The 17,962-nt window shown below is 38.1% G+C and overlaps 2 protein-coding genes across 4 annotated transcripts; one reads left to right on the plus strand and one right to left on the minus strand.

Moving 5' to 3' along the window:
- Window positions 1-1,793: 1,793 nt before the first annotated feature.
- Window positions 1,794-8,992, minus strand: rlig1 (RNA 5'-phosphate and 3'-OH ligase 1). 3 transcript variants are annotated; one of them, XM_071526010.1, is made up of 7 exons: window positions 8,800-8,992; window positions 7,699-7,816; window positions 6,399-6,494; window positions 5,454-5,570; window positions 4,418-4,615; window positions 3,241-3,410; window positions 1,794-2,603 (listed from the first exon to the last, which is right to left on the minus strand). In XM_071526010.1, exons 1-7 carry the CDS (start codon window positions 8,887-8,889, stop codon window positions 2,415-2,417), a joined length of 978 nt encoding a protein of 325 aa, XP_071382111.1. In that variant the 5' UTR covers window positions 8,890-8,992; the 3' UTR covers window positions 1,794-2,414. The 3 variants fall into 3 exon arrangements, with proteins under 3 accessions (XP_071382111.1, XP_071382110.1, XP_071382112.1); XM_071526009.1 differs by having other exon boundaries at window positions 4,418-4,645; XM_071526011.1 differs by having other exon boundaries at window positions 4,418-4,645; window positions 6,399-6,489; window positions 8,800-8,941.
- A 1,957-nt stretch (window positions 8,993-10,949) lies between these two features.
- LOC139649557 (nuclear receptor-interacting protein 3-like) lies at window positions 10,950-16,563 on the plus strand. Its single transcript, XM_071525984.1, has 7 exons — window positions 10,950-11,105; window positions 12,366-12,536; window positions 13,571-13,653; window positions 14,321-14,460; window positions 14,583-14,635; window positions 15,429-15,517; window positions 16,477-16,563. The coding sequence occupies exons 1-7, from the start codon at window positions 10,950-10,952 to the stop codon at window positions 16,499-16,501; spliced, it is 717 nt and encodes a 238-aa protein (XP_071382085.1). The 3' UTR covers window positions 16,502-16,563.
- Window positions 16,564-17,962: the final 1,399 nt, after the last annotated feature.

Below are 17,962 nucleotides of genomic sequence, written 5' to 3' on the forward strand. Positions count from 1 at the left end.
TTCCCCAAATAAGAAGCAGACAGGCGGAGGCATATATAAGTGATTAAAACGAGCTATTACAATTCCTAAATTTATACAAAACATGCACTTACAGACGCTTTCCATTCTGATACTGAGCCACAGAGCTCTTGATGCAAGGACTGACATTAATGTGATAACTTTTAATAACTTGCATCAGATCTGTACATATAAGCTCTTTTTTCAGGCCTAAAGCACTGCAATGTTTTGTAGAATGGACAAAACGGATAAAATTAGCATATATATAATTAGCTAATAAAAAAGTAGCCTACATTGTCGCCTGGACGATTGCATATTTAATGTCCCAAGTCTGAAAAAAATAAAATAAAAGGGAATTCAAAGCCTATTATGGGAACTTGTCCGTTATGTGTGTCTTAAATATTTTAAGTTTGTCATTTATTCCTGTGCAAGATTTATATATCAAATTAAACAATAGCCCAAGTAGCGCCAATTTCTTGATATCAGGAAAAAATATGTATATTATTCCCAAAAAAATACCTTCTACCACTCAAGTGTGCTAAAATCAAGACTTCAGTGCTGTTATTATCAGTCTGATTCACATGAGAGCCTATATTAACACTTACATTTTGGGTCAAAATTGCGAAAAATGCCAAGTAAACTAAACACCAATATTTGAATTATGTCTCTTGCTTACAGATATTTCTAATACTGTTTAGGCCTATATGAAAATACATATATACTTGGATCTAATAACAGAAAAACAACAAACAAACTTCCACCCATCAACAGCGGCCATAAAAAGTATTCAACCCCTCTTGACTTTTTGCACATTTCCTTGCAATACAATATGTTCAAATACATTTATCTGGATTTTTTTTTTGTGTTTTTTGTCTATGCAAAGTATTCTTTTCTGTCAACGTGGAATGGAAATTCAATACATTTATATGAAAATTATAAAATTGCAGTAACAGAAAAAATCTAGTTTTATGCCTTTCAAAACATTTTTTTTCCATGGGAGTCACGAGCTAAACAGTGACGTTTTTGGGTTCCACCAAGAATCATCAAGCGCTTTGAAGCTGCGTCAAGCCATACAGGGACATACAGGGTAATACCGGAAGCTGCCTTCAAAATAAAAGCTCCCATTCTATAGCCTTGTCTTTCGCAAAAAATATGCCACTGCTATACCTTACATGGGCTTTTACATTTTAGTAGACATACTTCCAACTTGGTATAACTTTGCATTGGAGTCTTTGCAGATTATGATACCTTATTATATAGATTGACAAATAGGGAATTTCAGGGATGCCTTATTATGTCTGACTTCACACTAAGTAGGCCTAATGGGGAGCTCCATTACTTTGTGTGAATTTAGACATCTCTATAGCTCTCTATAGCCTTTAGAACTGCTGTGGGTAAAAATTGACCTTTTCAAGATACTAAACACCCTTCCAAGTTGTCTGTTATATATTTTGTGAGTATTTCAATGATGGGTTATTGTGGTTGAGTTGACACCAGCAGATATCCTTCCATCCTTGGAGGGAATATAATTATATAATGATATCATTCATCTTGCATAGGTTTTCTTTTCTGTGAAAAGGGCTATTTGGAAACAAAAAACAATTGTGTTTTCATTTAAAATTCCTCCTTAAAGCTGCAACCAGTAGAATTTGAAGCCTGATGACTTTGGTGATCCCTTGAGACACTTAATGGTTTAACTAGTAATAGTGATAATATTCTACTAGCAATGTAAAATATCCTACTACTGCAATGTCAACACATTTAAGACAAATCCAGATATTTACATACCATTCATTTATTCTTCACATAGCAATATAAGAGTCATAACTTTATATTTACAAATATATTTTATATAACATGTTTTTAACTGATTTACACTTCATCCAATTGGTCACTCAGTTTACACTAAAGCTGTAAACATTTCCGCAAAGCAAATGGAAAACGGCCTTCACAGCCTGTAATACACGCCATCGTTCCTATTCAGTGCTGCAGGGCGGCCTAGAGGTTAGTGACACCATCCTGTAACCAAAAGGTCACAGGTTTGATCCCCACAGGAGCCATATGTCCTTCTGAAGTGTCCATGAGCAAGGCCTTGAACCCGTACCTGCTCACTCACTGTAAGTCACTCTGGATAACAGCCTCAGATAGTAACGGTATATTAATTATGCTGCCGGTGGATAGATACAAGCCTGTACTTCATTGGTCTACAAGCCTAACTGTTGAACTGAAGGATTAAGTGCTTTTAATTTAAGAACCTTAAATAATTTCACTGGAATTATTAGTGGCAATATCAATCAGCTATTGGCAAACTTAAGAGGATTGGCAAACCGACTAATCCTAATAGTGTAAACGCATTAGCAGCAGTACAGTACGGAGGTTAGGAAAAGGAATGTGTCATCTTCTCGGTCCGATTGGATTTACGGGTCGAACAGGACGTCCCGCAGCCGGCTGAAGCGCCGTCCGTTCAGTCTGGAGAAGGATGTGAACAAGTCCCTGCTGTCGATGTCGTACTCGTCGACCGTCCCGTCGACGTGAACGACCACCGGCCTGGAGCCCAGGAGGGTTTCCCCGTCCGGCCACCTCAGCCCCAGGTGGTGACGATGAACCTGCCGACACAACACACACACACACACACACACACACACACAACTTATTAGAATAGTTGACTTAGAACTTATCGAAAGCCTCTACAGGTAGAATATTTAGCAATATCAATATATCATTCTCAAATTAATTCTGCCTTTTATCCAAAAAGCAGAGTTTACAAAGCACTCTACCAAAAAGGCATAAAAACAAGGAATGCTAAAATATTTACAAAAAACAAAAAAGGGAAACACATTGGTTACAAAATAAACTTACGAAACAACACAACATCAAAATGAACCACATTACATAAAAACAAATTTACAAAAGTGGCTTTTAAGAAACTGCTAACAGGGTGCCTGTAGGTCCTGAAAAAATGTCAAATGTCTAAAATTAAACTGCCTAAACATAAAGCCTTAAAAAGGTATTATGTACAGTATTATGTACAGTTAAATAAAGCATCTTAAATACAGAGTTAGAAGAAAATGTTAAAGATTTTTACAGTTTCTTGGTGCGCTATTTCTCCAACGAGACATCAGCCAAGTCACACAGAAGTTGTTTTACGCAAAGTTGGTCTTACACTTCATTCTACCTATTAGGAAAGGTCTTAAAAGGTCTTAAATTCAACTTGGTGAAACACCCAGTGTGAAAGTGTCTCACCTTAACCAGAGTGCCGTTGTTGCAGTGCCAGACGATGCCCTCCACCCGGCCCTCTGGACTGTCCTGCAGCCAGGAACACAGCTGCTGGAAGTCGGCCGGTGGAGGGTTTCTGATCCGCACGCTGCCGTGTGACACCAGAGCGTGGACAGGCTGCTTCTTACTCCCCAGGCCTGTCGGGAAAAAAAACTACCACTTTATTTCACATTCCACGACACAGAAGACCACTGACAGCTGAGGCAGACCCTCGGATTTGAACAATTTTTGAAAGCCGATACCACTATCAGATGTTTGGTACCAATGTTTTGTTTTGAATGATTTTTTGCCATTATGTGAGACTTTGAATGTTGTCTTTAAGCTCTTTGGCACTGTGTACTAGTGCAGATAAGGGGAATACAATTAACATAAAAACTGTCTGTACACTTCTTCAAGTTCACTCATGTCTTTTAGGCCTAACAAGATGTTTTAACACTAATTGTCCAGCAGGTGGCGAGATAGAGGTCTCCTTAAAGACTGCAAATCTGGGATCTTGATGCTGTATCTGGATCAGAGTATGGTTTGGATTAATAAAGATTATAGGATCAAGCTTTTGTTGTCACTAACGTTAAAAAATGGCAAAGAAAGATTAAATTTACTCTAAGGGGGAAAAAGGCTGAGTTCAGGAAAACGTGGACCCCATTTATGTCTTATTTCACTACTGTTACTGGGATATCAAATTGGAATGACTCATAGTGCTCTCTTTATGTAGTAATGCAAGAACGTGTGGATCACTGTGTGTAGCTGTATGTATGATTCCATTCTCTTTCTTTTTTTTTCTCTCTAGTTATACATCTTTGTGTAATTTCCTTTATTATTGCCATTGTTATTATTATTATTATTATTATTATTTTATTTTTATTTTATTTTTTTTGTCAGTAGAGGACAGTTGTAGCCCACTGGGATGGGACTGGGGGTAGGACTGGGTGGTGGGGTGGATTGGGAGGATGAGTAGGAGAGATCAGGGGGTTGGGAAAGGGGAGGGCAGTTTTATATTTTGTATTTTATATGATGATCTTGTATTATGTATACCAGAACCCTTTGAAAATTCAATAAAGAGATGTTTAAAAAAAAAAAAAAATGGACAAAGAATGGACACGATGGAAAAGAATGGACATGATGGAAAAAGTCGTATCATATTTACCATACGGGTTCCCATTGACGTTGGTTCCGATGAGCTCCAGCGTTTGCTCCAGCAGTTCAGCCAGCGGCACCGCTGTGATTTCCAGCGTGTCTTCTTCCTCAGCGCTCGGCCTGAGAACGAGAGCCAGGCCGGCGTCGTACTCCACCACAGAGGAGTGCCAACAGTACTGCTTGTTTTCTCTCTCCACTGGGACCCAGCCTACACAGGCACAAGGACCAGTCAGTATCTCTGCAGTCAGTAAAGACCAGAATGCAGGGTGAAGATAATAATATGTAACAACAACGCAAAGCCAACTGGAAAAGTGTTAAAAAGACGTTTGGTTTTGGTCAAGCAATCTGACAAAAAAAAAATCCATTTCAACCCAGGAGCTGGTGAGCAATCTTTCTTGCTTTCCTTTGTTTTTTTGTCTTTTTATCTCATCTATTACACTATTGTTGAGAAAACCTTGACAGTACATATGTGTAATTTTTGAATTAAGTCCATATTACCCTGCAGGATGTTCTTTACTGTGATTATTGGTGCTTCCCTACACCAGTGCGCTTCTTACCTAGCTGTCATACACATAATCAGTAATCACAAGTAAGAAAACCCTCTCAAGGATTACTTCTGTGTTGATACTCTTTGGCCAAACCCAGAACTTGTCATAACTGTCAGCAAAAAAAGTTTATTATTATTAATACTATATATTATTAATGTATTAATGTATAATATTATACATTTCAACAATGTTTTGCTTCCATAATTCGATAGATTTCCAGATTCAAAAATCTGTCAAAAGTTTGCCTACTGGTACACCATGAAGGAATCACTGAAGAGTTGCCATTTTCCAGTAAGTCAAGCTAATGGGATTTTGATAGAATACAAGAAAATAAAATCAATCTAATTGTTTGGCATTTCTTGTTAAATAGGTGTATGTTATGATATGGGGAATTAGGGTTAGAGACCAGAGACCTTAGGTAAAACCCTAACCCAGAGAATATTATGTGATCATTGTTTTCCTCAATGGTTAAACCAGAATGTGTAAACTTCAAAGCACCTGGAATGTGTCCGTGTTCATCAGGAACCGGATTGCCGTTGTGATGTTTGACCCTGTGGGCTGGGATCCAGGCCTCCGGCACCGTCTTAAAATCCTCCTCTACGTTCCACGTGAACCCTGATTAACGACAATCACAACAGGAAGAGAAAAACGATTACGAAAAACAAAACAAAAAAATGGATCTGAAAAATGAAACGGATCCCTGAAACATATCTCAAAACCAGTCACCCACCAACAAAAGATCAAAAACAATTTTAGAACTGCTGAGGATACGATGAAATGCGGGAGAGGTTTCAACCACATCCATAACAACATGTACTTTCGTAACTGAGGCTACAACACAACACCTTTACCTCTCTTTCATTCATTATATTTTACATAAACACACATACATACAGCTCTGGAAAAAATTAAGAGACCACTGCAAAATTATCAGTTTCTCTGGTTTTACTATTTTTAGGTATGTGTTTGAGTAAAATGAACATTTTTGTTTTATTCTATAAACTACTGACAACATGTCTCCCAAATTCCAGCATTTATTTGCAGAAAATACAGAAAATGAGGGTTATTCCACCAAATATTGATTTCTGAACTCTTCCTAAGTTAAAACATTAGTATTGTGTTGTTTAAACATGAATATGAACTTGTTTTCTTTGCATTATTTGAGGTCTGAAAACACTGCATCTTTTTTGTTATTTTGACCAGTTGTCATTTTCTGCAAATAAATGCTCTAAATGACAATATTTTTATTTGGAATTTGGGAGAAATGTTGTCAGTAGTTTATAGAATAAAACAAAAATGTTAATTTTACTCAAACACATACTTATAATTAGTAAAACTAAAGAAACTGATACTTTTGCAGTGGTCTCTTAATTTTTTTCCAGAGCTGTACATATACAGAAAGGAAACAAACAGATATACAGAAAAAATACACACAAAAAATACCTTTACAGCTCTTGTGTGAATGCTGGTACTTTTTGAACCTCTTGTCCGCCTGTTTGCTGGGCTTCCTGTCCAGGCGAGCCCACAGGTACGGCTGCCCTACAGAGCAAGAAAAACTATCATTCAGTTTTGCAAGCAACTAAAGGAGAACAATTCATACTCATCATCATTTAGTTATTATAAGACTAGTGGTTCCCAAAGTGGGGTGCGTGGGACGCCCTGGGGTCCGTGAGAGAATTCCACATAGTGTGTGTAAGGATGACTATTTTGCTCATGGGGTTCACTCTTCACCTTGAGTATATAATTCTGTACTAAGTCGTATCTTACATCAAAATATTTTTAGATGGGGTTCCACAGGACTACATTTTAAATCTTATTAAATTAGGGCTGTGCAAAAAAATCGATACAGCTGAGTATTGCAATATTTTTTTCCATGATAGTGTATCGATTTTCCAGCCCCTCGTTATCGATACATTAAAAAAATGATTCATGTTTTAAACGGATTTAAAATGTCCTTAAATTTCCCTCAAATCCCTTTGAATTAAATAGTTTTGACTCAATTTGTCCGCTGAGTTATCAATATAATGTGAAGTACATATTAGACTACCCAGGTGGTACACAGCAAGTTGTATTTTCAGCTCTATTTTAACATTTTCAGTAACTTATGTAGAGTATTGCAATGTATCGCAATATGTATCGTATCGCAATGTATCGTGATACAATCGTATCGTTAGGTCCTTGCCAATACCCAGCCTTATATTAAATATGAAATACAGATATGAAAAAGTTCTAAACTGTGACACCAATATCAATGTCAGTACACAGGGGTATTACTACACACAGAAATATAAAGGTGCCGAAAATGGTTCTTGGGAGTGACGCCATAGAAGAACCATTTCTGGTTCCACAAAGAACCTTTCAGACCAAGGTTCTTTAAATCAGCGATTCTCAACCTTTTTCATATCAAGGACCCTAATTTAGTCCACATTAGAGCCACAGACCCCCATTTGATAAGATTTTGTCTCTCAGACCCAAATCTGAGAATATTTTTATTGTCAGATATGATTTTGTCCAGAATCCCATGACATGACTGTATTGCAGGTAGAGAGATAACAGAGAAACTATGATCAAAACAGTCATTCTTCAATTCAATTCAATTCAATTTATTGTCATTATACCAGTCCAGTATAACAAGTCTTGTTCGCCAGTCTCTCTGGTGCAACATTAAAAAAAAAACATAGTGCAGACACTGACACAGTAAGAGACACACTTTCAAGACAGTTTTTAGACATAAAATACTCACCTTTATAAACTGTAACATAACAGCAGGTGCCATCCAGTTTCTCTGTGGCCAGCGCACAGTCAATGTTAGATTCCAGAGCGACAGGATTCACATTTTCAGTGGCGACAACCTGAAATTGCTGAAGACAGAGAAGGAAACTGAGTCATGTACTGTAAGTTCAAGTGGAAAACTGCTGAATTTACGCTTTGAAGGCCATTCCCATACTAGTGCTGAAACGATTAGTCGATAAATTAGTCGTTCGTCAGAAAATCTAAGCAATTTATCAAGTACAAATACCAAATATTTGCAGGTTACAGCTTCACAAATGTTAAGATTTGCTGCTTTTCTCTGTTTCATATCGTTATAAAATGAATCCTTTGGGTTTTTTGGCTGCTGGTCAGACTAAGTAAGCAATTTTAAGAATCACTTTGTGCTCTGGTAACTTGTGATGGGGGATTTGTCATTATCTTTGACTTTTTTATAGACTAAAGGATTAATCGATTAATCAAAAAAAACTTAGATTAATCGACAATGCTAATGGTTAGTTGCAGCCCTATCCTTTACTCTTACACAGTTTGGTAAGTAGTATTAGTAAACATTCCCCTTTCTCTCCCATAGCCAGAAATGACAGATGAATTTGCACAATCCCTTAAAGTGCAGCTCCATAACACTGAACTGTAAAAGTCAGTCCCAAGATCATTTACTGGGGATAGATAGGGATGTGTTTCCACTGGTCAGAGCAGCACTAGAATATACAGTAAAGCTCATGTGGATGTTGTAGGGAAACCATGTATGAGCATATTCAAATCAGCTATATTAGTCAGTGGCAATAGAGCGTCCAGGCTATGTATTAGTTATTAGTTTCATACATACTGAACACTGTGACCAGCTCAGCATTCAAAATAGTCAATAATCAGCATTCTGGTTCCATAAACACAGATTATACACTGTGTCAGTCCGTATTAGTAACAGTCAAACCGTTACCAAACCTATCAGAAACGGACATGAGACGAGAAAATGACGCTGCCATTCATTTAACTGTTAACATAATAGTTTCTAATTCCATCTTGTTCGTCGTGTTGCTGGATTCAGATTCATTATCAATGGCTGCTGCGCACCGACCTGGCATTCACGCTTTCTGGACTGTTCTTCCTTCACCTCCGTCAGGAAGATACACGGTATTTTCTGCTGAACCGAGCCGAGGCGTCGCATTTTTTTATTTTTATTTTTTTTTCGTCTATTTGATTCTTAACGATGGCGAACGGTTAATGACAAATGCAAGGAACCGTGTTTAGGTTGGCAACCGTTGGCTCCATGGCATGTGTGGTGGTGAAGGGGCAGGGGCGAGTGCTGCTGCTCTTCTTCTTCTTCTTCTTCTAATAAAATGTCCGGCAGACTTCAGGCTGAAACGCGCATTGCTGCCCCCTATCGTTCATGACTATATTTACTCCAGCTTCTGCCTATACGTCCGAGGATATTGGCTTGTGTGTAAAAAAGTTCAAAAGTCCTCTTTTAATGATCTGACGATGTTTACCTCGACTTAACATAGTTAAAGGAATCGTTCACCCAAAAATGAAAATTGTGTCATCATCTCCTCACCCTCATGCCAAATGAAACACAGGTGAAATGTGTTAGTCCATATAACACACAGGGAGGCTGCCAGCACAACTTGGTAGCAGCCTTCTCCAAAACAACTGAAGTCAATGGGGACCTGTTCTTTAGAGTTCCACAACAAAAACAGCCAAACAATCACACTGTGAATAGAAAGACCTATACACCATTATTTGTTGCAAATCAATCAGCTGTAGTTAAGATTTGCACTAAATCGGTGGTTCTCAACGTGGGGTCCAGGGACCACCACTGGTCCTTGAGGGGGTTCCTGGGGGTCCCCAGCAAATTGATGAATTGTTAAATTTTAGCATTATTTCATTTATTTCAGAAGTTAACACAACTAGAGAAGGTATAAGAATCTATTTTGATCATAGTTTCACTGTTATCTCTCTACCTACAATACAGATAGTCATGGAATTCTGGACAAAATCATATCTGACAATAGAAATACTCTCAAATGGGGGTCCGTGGCCCTATTGGGGACTAAATTAGGGGTCCTTGATATGAAAAAGGTTGAGAATCACCGCACTAAATGATGGTGTAAATATACTGTAGGTCTTTTTGGAACTCTGAAGAACAGGTCCCCACTGACTTCAGTTGTTTTGGAGAAGGCTGCTATGGAGTTGTGCTGCAACCTCCCTGTGTGTTATATGGACAAACTTCACCTGTGTTTCAACTGGCATGAGGTGGAGGAGATGATGACACAATTTTCATTTTTGGGTGAACTATTCCTTTAAAAAAGAAACTCACTAAATATCTGTTCTCGCTCTTTACTATAATTCTTACAATTAGGCTAAATATAGGCCTAAGCTACAACATGCTGTTTTTGGTCACATTCTGGATGCCTGCCCACTATTTTACCAGGTCTCTCTTGTGAATGAGACCCCGTGTCTCAATGAGATTACCTGTCTAAATAAAGGTTTAATAATAATAATAATAATAATATTTTAAATGATGATCTAACCTTATTTTTACGGTCTATGGATCTATCCCACAATGATATAGTCTTAGTCAAGTCAATTTTACAGCATATTTTCTATCACCTCCCATATAGAGAATCAAAGTCTGAGGTAATTTTGTATGCTGTGATCCAGTGGTTCTCAAAGTGAGGTACATGATTTAGTGTAGGCCTAGTCCAAAATCTCAATAACAACTAGCCTATAAGCACAAGCGGCCATTAGGCTAGTTATGAAGCCTCAAGTATACTCACCTAAATATTATAGACTAAATTTGTGATTAATTAATAGGCCTCTTGATTAATTAGGATAATAGATAGCCTACATTTAAAAAAACGTGATTAATTAAATTCACATTTAAATGTTGCAATCAATAAAACTGCTGATACAAAATTAACAAAATGTTCATTAAATGTTCCTTAAATGTGTCAATTAATGATTCGATTTTACACCATAACGTTGTCAGCACGAATTTTATTTTGAAAGTTGTGACCGGAAGTCCTACTTTAAATCTTTCTGGCTTGACACTGCTGTGCGTAGAGTACAAGCCTCTCAGGCGTGACGGGGCTCTCCTCCTCTCCAGCATCCAGTTATCTCACCCCGGAGCCCTGCTGCGACCTGACTGTAGCCCGGGTACAGAGCAGGGATAACAGGGGAGACACACAGCCTGTTTCCCCCCCGCTGACAGCTCGGACACCCGCCGGGATGTTTCGGGCGGAGAAGCGGAGCGACGCGGAGCTCCTGGACGCTGCGGCGGTCAGACAGCGGAGGCTGAAGCAGGCGGTCCAGTTCCTCCACAAGGACTCGGCTGACCTGCTGCCTCTGGACGGACTCAAAAAGCTTGGGACATCTAAAGAGGGGGTGAGCCTGGCCGACATAAGATAATATTTAACGATTCATGTAATTTAATTATTCATTTTAACTGATTTGCAGTAGCTAGATAGACTATAGACGTATAGGCCTGTAGGGATGTATTGGAGAGTAAACCCACCTTAACTCAGGTTACCCACGTTCTTATTAATGGAATAGAGTTCACCTTTTTGGGCTTACATAGGCCTACATCTTTATGATATAAATTCATACTATAGGCCTACCATAGTAGGTAGGCCTAGGTATCAAACTAATGCGTTATATGAGTAAGTCATGTGTAATAAGTTATATGAGGATGAAAAAAACCCCATATATGATGAAGATATTAAGCTTCATTGATCCCATTGGGGAAAATAGGTCGTCGGAGCAGCAATAGGATTCAAAAGAGAAAAATAGAATTTAAGCACACACCTAAGTAGTAGTAGAAACATAAAATAATAACTCAATAAAAGTAATGTTTTCCCATGCATCTTTGCTTTTCTTGCCGAGATATAGGCTAAGATAAGATAAGATACGATAGCACTTTATTGATTCCCTTGGGGAAATTCAGGAACTATAAATGATGATTCATTTAATTTAATTATTCATTTTAACTAATTATGAATGCATTTTAAGGTATAGGCCTATAAGGTCGTAGTGGAGAGTAGACCCACCTTAACTCAGGTTACCCACATTTTTATTAATGGAATAGAGTTTACCCACCTTTTTGGGCTTATAGGCCTAAATCTTAATGACCTATATACTACAGGCTATATCATATAGTGTCAAACTAATGCAAGTTATATGGGGACTTGGTATGTTAAGGTAAAAACATATAAGGACATATGAGCAGCAAAATTAACAGGATTCAAAAGGGAAAAATAGAATTTAAAGGAATAGTTCACCCAAAAACTTCACCTGTGTTTCAGCTGGCATGAGGGTGAGTAGGTAATGACAGAATTTTCATTTTTGGTTTTCTGCACACAAAGAATATTAAAATAAGCTATAAACAGTAGAGAAAATGAATAAATCTTAAATGTTGAATGAATAAAAGCAGTAAAGTGGAATGGAAACATCATTTTGAGTTTTGCCATCTTTATTTTCCTTGCATATTGACCAAGCATTTGGTCTCTGAAGGTCTGGATGACAACATGACAGCTTTGTTTGTAGATCTGGCAGACTGTTAGCTTCAGCTCCTGAGGGGAAAAGAGGAAATCTTGTCCATATTTGCAGCACATATTGGGTATTGATTTGCTTTTGTTTTGGTGGCAGCCGCACCTTATCCTCCAGAAGCGGCTGCTGGAAGCCAAGCTGACTCGGGGCAGGCTGAACATGTGCGGGGTAACACCAAACCACAGCGGGGTCTTTCTGAGCCGCAGCCATTTAAGATCACACGAGGAAGAGGAGGAAGAGGAGGAAGACTTCATCTATGTGCCGTGTAAGGTGAGGAAAAAGAGAGAGAGAGACAGCGGTGTGTGTGATGCATCCATAACCATGTTGTTATTTCAACCAGTTAAAACCATTTGGGCAGATTCATGTATACAAGCAGGGTGGGTAGGTTATAGGGACAGGATGATATATCGAAATTCAATATATCGCAATACAAAAATGTCACAATACGTATCGTGGGGCAGAAAAATGAATTGTGATATTAGCTCCATTTTTATTCTGCTGTAGTAATCACAAATGAGACACTTGACCATCACAATTTCACAAACTCTCCATCCAAATTATATTATTTGCACTTTGTAATAATGACATTTTTAAATGTTGTTTACATTATAGCGAGCGAATGCCATCGCTAGAAAGATCCGTGGCTCAGAAATAAACATAATTCTGCACAATCAGACTTTGTTGTTATTGAACTTTTACTTATAACATCGTATCGTGGTTGTGTTGAATCATCATATCATGAGAGAAGCATATCGTCCCATCCTTAGTAGGTTACTGTAAAAATGTATTCCATTACAGTTACTATACCTCTTCAAAATGTTAATCAGTTTAGTTAACTCAGTAATGTATTCTCATTACTTTAAGTTACTTTCAGATTAGTTTGCCGTATTTGAAGTATAGGTGCAGGTAAGAAAAAGTGAAAAATTACAAAGTTCAGGAAATTTATTTCAGGTTTGCATACAAGCACATTTGTTTTGTCCCATATTTTATAAAGACATAGAACACCTGCCACTGTTTAAATGGCCATCTGTACTTCTTGCTTTTACATTAAAAGTATTGCCAGAAGTAATCCTCTAATTTTTCACTTGTATCTGTAATCAGAATATTTTTTTTTGGTAACGTAACAAAATACAGTAATTTTTTGTATTTAGAATACATAACACTGTTGCAACTATTCCTATTAAAAACTATCCAACCCTGCTGTGTACAGGTGATGTTTTCCACTGCTGCACTGTGTGTTTTCCTTCCAGCACCTTGTCTCTCCCTCAGCCTCTCACCTCTGTCTTCTCTGTGTGTGTTTGCAGTGTTCGGGACAGGAGGTGAGGCTGCTGATCGACACAGGCTGCAAACTGAACCTGATGTCCTCGCTGACTGTGGAGAGATTAGGGTGAGATGACCTCAGCACACACACACACTTATTATCGGTCTGTTTGACTGGCATTATGTCGCCTTCTGTGTCCTTAAGTTATTCATGCGGTCACTGTCAGCTAGAGGTGAGAAGATAGCAGCGGTGGAGATTTGGACTCCGGTCACAGTTTGAATTGCTTGAGACTTGACTCGATGCACAAAGAGAAGACATGAGACTTGACCTGACTTGGGTTCTGGTGACTTGGGACTTGACTTTGACTTTGATGACTTGAAAAGATTTCTTGACAAAAGATCTTTTGTTTGTGTAAATGAATTAGATTTAAAGTGATGAGATTTGTTCCAACAGACGACTGAATTTAAATTCTGTTTTCTGAATTTGTATGGAACGATTGAATTTATTGAAGCTGAAACTGATTATAGAAATCAAACTCATGATGCTCTTACCAAGTTTTTATCCTATTAAAACCATATTGCATTGAAAAGTCCTAGATATTTAGTTTTCTTTAAGATATTAAATTGATACTGGACTCTTGACTTGACTTGCTGTTCTACATTTAGACTTGAGACTTGACATTAATGACATGGACTTGACTCAGACTTGACTTTAGACTTGTGCCTCAAGACTTGGGACTGACTTGGGACTCGAGCAAAATTGACTTGGTCACACTTTTTGTTTCTCCCAAAAGTTTGAATGAAATGGTCGACGTGAACAAAACGGAGACGGACGGCTTTCCGTTTCAGCGGAAGCTCCGGATCAGCGGCCACATCGAGGAACTCGGCCTGACCATCGGGCAACTCAGGATGAAGTGCTCCTTTGCCATCATGGGTAAGGAAGTAGGATTGAGATTACAGCCAATTATGTCACTGTAGTTTATGATTCTGAAAACCACAAGCTATTACAGAATGAAATGAGCCTCCAACAACTAAATTGCTTTGATTTGTTTGCAGAAAGCCACATGCCGCTGATGTCCCTGGGCAACAAGACATTAAAGTCACTCAAGGTAAAAACAATTATTTTCCCCAGATAGATAGATAGATAGATAGATAGATACATACATACATACATACATACATACATACATACATACATACATACATATATACTTACTTAATCAGTCACTAACTTAGTTGCACACTCAGTCAGTCATTCAGCCTTTCAGTCAGTGAGTCAATCAATCAATCAATCAATCTATCAGTTAATACCTGGGGGGAAATTTGTGTATCATTAGCAGCATAGTGACGTTAAAGATAGAAGTAAAGATAAAGAAGATAATACAAATATATACAGATGATATAAAAACAATACACATTAAAGCTGCACCAAGTGGCAGCAAGAGGTAACTGTTTTGATTTTTTTTAAGTTTGAAGGACTTCATTACCCAGAAATCATATCAAACGTGACGTCAGTGAACTGTGCTCTCCTCGGATTTAAATTTCCTCTTGTCAGGGTGGAGATGCCTTCTCTGGACGGAGCACTTGCTTGCTGCTGTTTGGGAGACAGTTTTGTGTTTTGTTGTTAAATTGTGATCCATAGCCAACACCAGAATTTCATTTGGGAAAATACAGTAGTAAAATAGTTAGTAGGGATGGGATGTGCTTCTCTGTTGCAGCTTCACTTTGGGATTTAGGCTGATAAGACAGCTGTGTTTTTATATAAAAATCTTGCCTAGTGCAGCTTTAAATAATATAAAAATGTAACGAAGCAATTAATAACTGATCCACATATTGACAGATTCTGTAGAGGTAAACGTGTGGCGAGGTTGTGTGACGTGTCGGCTTGTCGTTCTGTTGCAGTGTGTAATTGACACCGAGAATCAGATGTTGGTGTTTGGGAGGACAGTGAGGGAGCAGGTCCAGTTTGCCAAAACACCGTTCAGTGAAAGGTAAGAAGGATATTTTTGAACCTTTATGTATCCAGAGAAGGTTTGCTGAGCATGCATGTTTTTTTTTTCCTGCTTCACATTCATCCAACTCCACAACTTTCCATTGTAGAAGAGGCAGAGATACCAGTTTCTCCACTGACAGTAGCTTCAATATCTTCAAAAGCTTTAGGAGACAGGTCAGGACTTATCTTTGGAGTAAAGTGAACAGCTATTTGTGACAGGCAGATCCTGTAAGATCTTCTTTGGCTTTTACAATTTGCAGTATGCACTATGTACATAATGCAAAGTAGTTTCTCTTTTAGGAAATTTACTACGTTAGAGGTTATGGATTAAATTTGACTGTACTAATGTTAAATTTGTATTATTTTTTGGCTGTCATGTAGTATGTGTTTTTGTGTATTGTTTGTTCCAATTTTTGTAATACCATCGAGGACCATGTTGGAAATAAGTGTTTAATTATGCTTTTACAGGTTATCCTCTGGGTTTTACTGTTGTTTGTAACTCTTTATACCCAATAAATAAATCAATCAATCAATCAATAGACCAGAATGCAATGCAACCACAAGACATTTTGTGTAAGGGGCGCTGGTTTTTCTTCACTGGAAAAACTCTCACTCCACTATCGCTATCACTCTCTCCTCGGACACGCATAACCCACAGCTGAATGCAACAAGTTCAGGCGTGTTATCTGGGGGTTGTTGAAAGGCATTCTGGGAAATGTAGAATGTATTGTAATCACTAACTGGAGTAGAATTAGACGAGGCAGGTTGAGGGAAAGTGGGTTCACCAAAAAAAAGTTAATTACAACACAAAATAACTCCTGAAATGCGTTTTTTCCCTGACTTCATTTGAATATGTGTCTATGAATCTTGCTCAGGAATTTGAAGAGACCAAATGTTTTCTGAATGAATCTAACCAAGTCCTCCCTGTTTCTTCTTCTCTCCTTTTTCCTGCAACAGTTCTTCTGACTTCAGAAACCTGTGACCTCCACAGTAACACACTGACCTCTGCCACGGTGACCAAAAGCAATAGAACAGTTTCCTCTTACAACTTTGTGACTAGATGCCTCATTGGGGAACTACAGATGTGTCACTTCATATTCTCACTCTGTCTTCTCTGTTGTTTGCTGCATTAACAAGTCAGATATTCCACCTTGACTTCACTGAATTATACATGGAGGGCAGAGAGCTATTCAACAGCCGCACACACAAGCAGTTCCTCACATGGCACCGGCAACAAAAAGCACTCCTCTAGCCTAGTGGAGGGTCAAGATGATGATGGGGATAGTAGAGATTCTGAATACAATATATATTCTTGACAGTAGTCGCATCACCAGATGCATTTTTCTGAGCCGATTATATATGCAATGAGCACAACAGTCGTGGAGGAGGACCAATCACATTCAGGCAAAAAAATTGGCTCTCAAATTCTCCTGGTCATTAAAATTTTGTTCCTAGGATCATTCTGTCTGAATGGAAAATGGAAAACACTGTGTTTCCCAAATCATATATATGACCCAGATTGTTTTTTCCTGGTGTGTATCGTTACCTGAAGTAGCCTCAAATATTTTAGCTGCCATCTTGAGCTCTGGTAGGCCCTCTTGTTAGCTTGCTAGCCTATCTATCCCATCACATCCAAATAGCTATAGCTACTTAGCTAGAGTAAAGCATAATTTAAAGATTAGGATTATGGATTTTATTTGGGTGTAACAAAAGGATAAAATACAAAATAGGCTTGCATAAACAAACAGTGTTAAACAAAACCGATGCTTGAGCCAAGAACACACCCAGTGAAACGGCCACAAGCGATGACTTTTGATAGAACGAAGTGACGCAAAGTGAGGTGGTTGCACTTGTTCTGCATGTCAGTGTCATGTCAATACAGCAACATGTGGTGTGTAACTAGGTAACAAATTAGTGACAGAACCTGTAGCGCTGTAGATTTTAAGATTCTTATAGAATTGTGATTTATAGCTATTGTATTCTACAACTTTGTATTGTTTTATTAGACATACTCCTCTACATTTTAAGCTGGAAATGAGTCTTGCAGAACAAGGAGGATTTTTATTTTATGTCTTGAAGTGTCTCCGACAAGCGTAGCAGAATCTACTGGATACAGTTTAACACAGGCACTGTTTATCTATTGTGTTTTATAATGTTGTAATGTATTTTCTAGTCTTAAACATGTATTTGCATTGAGGTCACTGCCTTTGAATATTTATAAAAATGATAGTGACACTTATATGCTTTATCACTTGACCGTAGCAAAATGTAGCACTTAATATAAAATAAAATCCCAAGTGATGTGAATGTGTCTTTCCGATTGTTTGTGTAATTTGCAACAGAGGACATTTACCACTTGACAAGACCTGATGTAACTATGCCTTGTGCTATTTAGGGTGAGCGCCAATTATGTGAATGGGACAGTTAAAGGTTGTCTGACGTA

Source organism: Centroberyx affinis, unplaced genomic scaffold, assembly GCF_046629955.1.
Source record: "Centroberyx affinis isolate AG114_WGS23_722 - 3 ecotype Tasmania unplaced genomic scaffold, CSIRO-AGI_Caff_v1 ptg001376l_1, whole genome shotgun sequence".
In the NCBI taxonomy this organism is placed as follows: Eukaryota; Metazoa; Chordata; class Actinopteri; order Beryciformes; family Berycidae; genus Centroberyx; species Centroberyx affinis.

Excerpts from the sequence above, each read along its gene's own strand:
- rlig1 (XM_071526009.1), bottom strand. The coding sequence starts at position 8,889 with ATGCGACGCCTCGGCTCGGTTCAGCAGAAAATACCGTGTATCTTCCTG. Across the intron at positions 6,495-7,698 it reads TTATGTTACAGTTTATAAAG|GGCAGCCGTACCTGTGGGCT; the intron begins GTGAGTATTTTA and ends CTTGCTCTGTAG. Across the intron at positions 4,646-5,453 it reads TGAACACGGACACATTCCAG|AGATACTGACTGGTCCTTGT; the intron begins GTGCTTTGAAGT and ends TACTGACTGCAG.
- LOC139649557 (XM_071525984.1), top strand. The coding sequence starts at position 10,950 with ATGTTTCGGGCGGAGAAGCGGAGCGACGCGGAGCTCCTGGACGCTGCG. Across the intron at positions 13,654-14,320 it reads CTGACTGTGGAGAGATTAGG|TTTGAATGAAATGGTCGACG; the intron begins GTGAGATGACCT and ends TTCTCCCAAAAG. Across the intron at positions 15,518-16,476 it reads AAAACACCGTTCAGTGAAAG|TTCTTCTGACTTCAGAAACC; the intron begins GTAAGAAGGATA and ends TTCCTGCAACAG.